Source organism: Wasmannia auropunctata, unplaced genomic scaffold (assembly GCF_000956235.1).
Source record: "Wasmannia auropunctata unplaced genomic scaffold, wasmannia.A_1.0 LD336053.1, whole genome shotgun sequence".
In the NCBI taxonomy this organism is placed as follows: Eukaryota; Metazoa; Arthropoda; class Insecta; order Hymenoptera; family Formicidae; genus Wasmannia; species Wasmannia auropunctata.
The window spans coordinates 4742775-4748765 of record NW_012026837.1 but is presented as its reverse complement, the minus strand read 5'-3'; the positions used below and the strand labels follow the sequence as shown (position 1 = coordinate 4748765).

Genomic DNA, 5991 nt, shown 5'->3' with positions numbered 1-5991 from the left:
CGACCGACCGACCGACCGACCGGCCGGCCGACTATCGATCACAATTTCAGTAGGCGATGCCCACTTGACCCGCGCCTCGCATGTAAATGACTCCGCTACTTTGCGACCCTTCCTGTTTGCAGTCGTTCGACCTTCCCGCTTTTCGCCGCGCTCGTCGCCGCGTATTCTCACGTCGCTACCATCAAGCGATTAGCATCGGCGAGAATATCGTCCCGCGATCTTTACGTCAGTCTCGAGGAAGAATGCGCGACGTGCGTGGGATGTTTAATCCTTTGGCTGCCAATGCAGGCAATAAAGTTACAAAAATAGAGTTGAATAGTTTATATGCTGAATAAGCTTCTCTTTCTCTCTTCTCTCTCTCTCTCTCTCCTATTTTAATTCTCAAATTATACTTTCTATACTTTCTAAAGACACAAAGCATAAATTAGATTTTATATTGTAATCTCGTACACAAAGTTGACATGAAGAGAAACGCAATAATGAAACAAAACGATAATAAAATCGATCTATGACCTAAAAATTGCATTAAGCAATATTGAGGATTAATATAATTACTACAATGCTTGTTTCACACATTATCGCAGCGTCTCATCTCGCTCGCTCGTCATAAATCGATTATAATTTCAGGATACGATATTAACTGCTAGCAATGTTAGACCACTAACGAATTCCACCATTGATCATTTCATTCGCTTATATCTGCACATTTCATTTCCTGCGTCATAATAGCATGCTGTTATGAACATCTCGATTCATCTAAATGATTATGAAGGAAGCAATAATCAAATGGATCTCGACGTCGTCATACGAAATCGAATGGCCTTTCGCGGTCATAAATTTCTCCGTTCTAGAAATTATTTCAAGCGATACTTCACATTCTGCTTACTTCGCATTACTTTATTATTAATTTCATAGCCATTTCATTAATAAAGCACAATAAAATTTTTCATAAAGACGCAGATCTAATATATTATTGTCCGTTTATTTTTATTAAAAATTAGTTTCATGTTATAGAATTTTCAGAGTGTATGAAAATATAATTTCTCATTTCCTTTTGTTGGAAGAAATACATTTTAGCTTAAATCAATGTAACATGTCAGATGCATTGTTTCGGAGCAAACAATATTTCTCGTTTTAATCAAAATATTTTGGGACTTGATTTCTAAATTGATTTATTATAAGTATTGCAGGCACGTGACTCTCTTTTTCCTCTCCGCGATATCCTCGCCGCGATCGCTCTCGTGACAACTTTTCGTTTCCTTTCGGCAACATGTTGCACCGTCCAAGCTGGAAATGCCCTTTCTTGGAACGCGATCGCGCGTGCGGCGATTTAGCGACGATCTCGCATGCGGCGAGAACATTTCCTATAATCCCTATATATATTTAGGTCGTTTAAATTCTAGAATCGCGCGCGCGCGCGCGCGCACGCACGCCGTTTAGATACGCTCCGCGGCGAATGTCCTGCTTTCCTTTCTAGCCCCGCATCATTTCCATAATGTCAACGTTACATGCACACGTGTCGCTACACGCAGGCCGCTATACGCGGAGCTACGAATGAATTATGAAAGCGCGGCGCGTGTGTATGCGACATGTACGCAAAGTTCCCTGTAGCCCCTAGCTTGATTTTGCCCGTAGTTATACGCAAGCCGAGGGCGAGCGCCGTTTTTCTCTCTTTCGCCGGCCAGCTTTATCTCCCTTGACATTCAGAACTTTCTATCTCGTGATTACTATCGTGCGCCGAGTGACCATTACGAGGCGAGAACGTTGTCCGGGTAAATTCGCGCGGCGCAATCGAGGCGATATCTCGATCGGTCTTCGACAAAACGCTACACCTATGACTTGAGATTTTTTGTTTAATTTACATAGCTTACTGTAATTAGAGGAACAGAGATCAATATACGCGCTCTATTGACAATATTGCTTCAAATTCAAGCAAAATGATCACAATAAGATGGATGAGTAATTTAACACATAGATATTTCACTTAGAGATAGCGATCGATAAGAACTACCGCACTACTAAATCGATAATATATATACACTTTAATAAGAAATTTCTAATAATTAGCAGGTGATTATTAATTATGCATTAGTCCATTTCCCCTTTATCTATTAAACCAATAATTTGTAAATAATAATAGATTTTTTATTTTTGATATAATTAGTTAATAATTGCATATTGCCAATCAGTTTCTCCTTAATCTATTATATAAACTGATAATATAAATAATAACTAAAAAAGAAATATAAACTGATAATATAAATAATAGATTTTTTATTTTTGAATTAGTCAGTGATTGCATTATCAATTGTTCAGTGTTCACGTGCTCAAATCCATTATTTCGTGTCGAGTTTTCGGTCGATTTGGAGAGTCTCCGAGAGAAAGCAACAAGCCGGTCACGAGGAAATCACGCGGCATCCACGCGTCTCGAACCGTCGAGAATCGACGCACAATCGCAAATTCGGTGCTCGCGCATACCGATTCTCGGCCGTTCGAGGCTATTTTTCACGCTCGTAACCAGTCGTTATCTATCGGTCGCTGAAATAACCATCGCGACCGGTGTCTTGCTTCTGGCAACGATTCTCATTTTTTGTTTTCGCTCCATCGTGTCGGAGCACCTGCTTTCGGAGGCGCTCCAAACCAACCTGTCACGTACTCCGTTTCGCGTTGCATATTTTCTTACAAGCGACTCTTCTCGCTACGGTTACGCGCCGTGCGGCATGCACACAAGTGCATACATATAATAAAGTGCTGTGAATCACAACCAGTGTCATTCTCAAGAGTGTCCCCTCAGTTCCCGACTCTTTTCCTATCCATCGAACATCAATCAATTCTTCTTGAATGCCACATGAGATCGTGAAGATTTAGTACTGGAAATTGAAGGTGTTTTGTAGATTCAATTTGAGCGCACGAGACATGAATGGATAAATTATATTTATCGGCCTCACTTGTCGGCTAACTTCTGACGTCGCGTCGGTTTAATTCAGCAGTAGTTTGTAACTTACTTACTGTTGTAAACCGAGATATTAAACCGCAAGATTTGATATGCTCAAGTGTAAATATCGCACACGTGTAAATACTACTTCGTATACAGAACGCGCAAAACATCGAAATCTTCGGCGTAGATCATCAAGGCTCTTGTGTTTCAGGGACTCCCCTGTGCCATCTTCGTCGTTGATGACCAAACGTTTCGGGGGATGGCGCACCGGCGGAAGCCACGAGTACGTCAGATGCCCCGTGCGACAGCCTGCTTCCATGGACGAGCGGTAAAAAGATCCTTCATTCGATTTTATATAAAGACGCGAGAAATTAGCCCGACGTCAACTGATTCCAGAAATTCCGCAGGTGTTATCGGCGATTGTACGAGTCCGAGGCCACTCGTCCGCCACGGCATCATCACCATCACCGACGCACGGACGTCGAGCGGCACACGAAGAGCTGCGAGTACGCGAGACGGGCGACCACGGAGTCGAGCATCGAGGTCCAGCACTTCGGCCTGCCGATCCTGAGCGTGAGCGAGCCGAGCCCGCCGGACGAGAGCGAGCGCGTCGACGACTACTTGTAGGATTTGCTTGCCGAGGACTTCCTCAAGGAGCTCCTCGTGTGATCCGCCCGGCCGATCCTGCGATCCCGCGGCGGCACGGCGGTCTCGCAGCCCTTAGTCTTCACGAACCGTCGCGGGACCACCCTCCCGCGAATCGGGACTCCTTACGTTTTACTCACCCGTGACCAACGGCGCCGTCCTGTCGCGCGTTGCGACTTCCCGAGGAGATGGCGATCGGTATCCGAGTAAGTCGACGTAAGATCGGTATTCATGTAAGTTGCGAGTTTTTTGGTTACTCCTCCGCGCGGTTTTTAGTTATAATACAAGTAACAAATATATTTATAACCTCTGGACTCTTCTGTAGTCTATATAAGGAAGTTGGCGCTTCATTTCGTCGAAGCTCATTCTCATTAATGAACGAGAGAACTTTGAATGTGCCCAAACGTTTTCTAGAGAACAGACTGCTTTGCTTTATTTTCAATTATTGCTTCAGTCACTTTGTTTTAATCCAACTTCTTTTCAACTTTATTATTATTTTGGAAGTTCTTTGGTTACTCTGGTTACTCTGATTATTCTGGTTTCTTTGTCTATATTAACATCGGTTAAAGTGGGTACCACAGCTTTGAATTGTATTTTAAATCATACTTTGGACTGCTTTGTATTACATATCCCGAATATTTGTTTAATTTCTTCAATCTTCTTTCCTTTCCATTGCCAATTTACTTTGCTCATTTTTACGCACCTTCTCCCTGCCTCCCTGAATTTTACTACTTTTGTTTTTCCCACGTTTAGTTCCAATCCCTTGCCTATAAAATATTTTTCTAACGTCTTTATCAGATAGATTTTTTATACCCCTCCTTTCCTTCTTCTGCCGTTTTCATTATCGCTCGCTCGAGGGGCGCGAGCGCACCTGACGCGAGCTACGGCCACAGCCAGGTCGATGCGTTTACCCCGTGTGTAAGTCGCACCACCCCGGGCGATCTGCATTTCTAACAACTATATAGATCGAGTCCGAGTGGCATCGGCGGCGAAACAGCGGCCATAGGACAAATTAAAGCGGAGATGCTGGTATCGATATTGACTTTTTCAACACCGGGGCCAGGAAGCCTGAATTTTGAAATTTTTAATTTGCAGGATCTAATTAGACTCAAGGATTCGTCTGAAAATTGCGGAAATATAGACTTTATATTCTTGGAAATGGGGAGAAAGAGATAACGTTATAGAACTTCCCTGATAAATATGGAACCTTAATATAACTTCTACCGCATATTTTACCGCGATATAATCATATTACCATATAATATTCTGTGATACTATCTGATTTGCTTTATAATATTTATATTCTTACGCATTGCGATTATGCTTCGAAAAGTTAATATGATAACATATTTTGAAATTTAAAACCCCTTCCTCGCGCGTTTTTCGTTAAATATACTCTTCTATTTGAAAATATTCTTTTTTAAGATGAAAAAATTTTTAAATTTAAAACCCCTGCCTCGTTTTTCATTAAATATGCTCTTTCATTTGAGAATATTCTTTTTTAATATATCTGATTCCCGTCAGATACTCCATAATGTGAATAATCTCACATGTCTCTTTTTTATAGCTTTCCACAAAATCTTCAAAAGTTCGGAATTATGAGATGGAAATTTTGAAATAAGTGACCGATGAAATCAGTGATCTCTATTGTGCTACACAAGTGCTCGTAAAACTGTTTTTTTTTTTTGGTTGAATCAATTGATTTATTTTGGTTGCATTATGGTGGTGATAGAAGAATTTCTTTGCATTGTGTATTGATTTTTTATCAAGATCCTCTTCTGTCGTATTTTTTTCTTTTTCTGAGGACACGTTTAAAAACACCTATATATATACAAAGCGAAGACTTCCTCTCTGTCGTAGATCGACGATGATCGTGCAATTGATATATAACTTCGATGTGTTCACACACGATGCGTACCGCGATTGTGTCACCCGATCCAACGAGACAATCAGGTCTTTATATACGCACTGCACTATCATGGAGACTGTGTTCAAAATTTAACGCTTATGATTGTTAGCGGCAAGAGTAAAAAAAGAAATTTTTTTTTATTTTGATTTATTTGTATAAATATTGCGTGAAATCTTTTATTTTGGTTGAATCAATTGATTTATTTTGGTTGCATTATGGTGGTGATAGAAGAATTTCTTTGCATTGTGTATCGATTTTTTATCAAGATCCTCTTCTGTCGTATTTTTTTCTTTCGTTTTCTTAGCAGATTTTCATAACCCTTTAACCCTTCTCTCTATAACCAAAAATTGCACTTAATTTCAATAACCGGGGTACCCGGGTACCAAAGCAGGAATTTTCTATGTTAATGTAGAAAAGGGTCCTTTAAATCGCTTCTTGATCCTTTGGTCTAGCTTCCCGCGTCTTCGAACAATAGTGTGTGCAGCTGTTATGACCTCCC

General features: G+C 40.9%; 1 protein-coding gene across 2 annotated transcripts in view; it reads left to right on the top strand.

Annotated features, from left to right (window-relative positions):
• The window catches only part of LOC105451206, a 78998-nt gene extending 74753 nt beyond the window's left edge, over positions 1-4245 (top strand). For both annotated transcript variants that reach the window (XM_011691508.1, XM_011691510.1), the window contains 2 exons: positions 3150-3266; positions 3346-4245. In XM_011691508.1, coding sequence (XP_011689810.1) covers positions 3150-3266; positions 3346-3565 — 337 coding nt within the window. In that variant the 3' untranslated portion in view covers positions 3566-4245. The remainder of the gene's footprint in view (positions 1-3149; positions 3267-3345) is intronic.
• The last annotated feature ends 1746 nt before the right edge of the window (positions 4246-5991 follow it).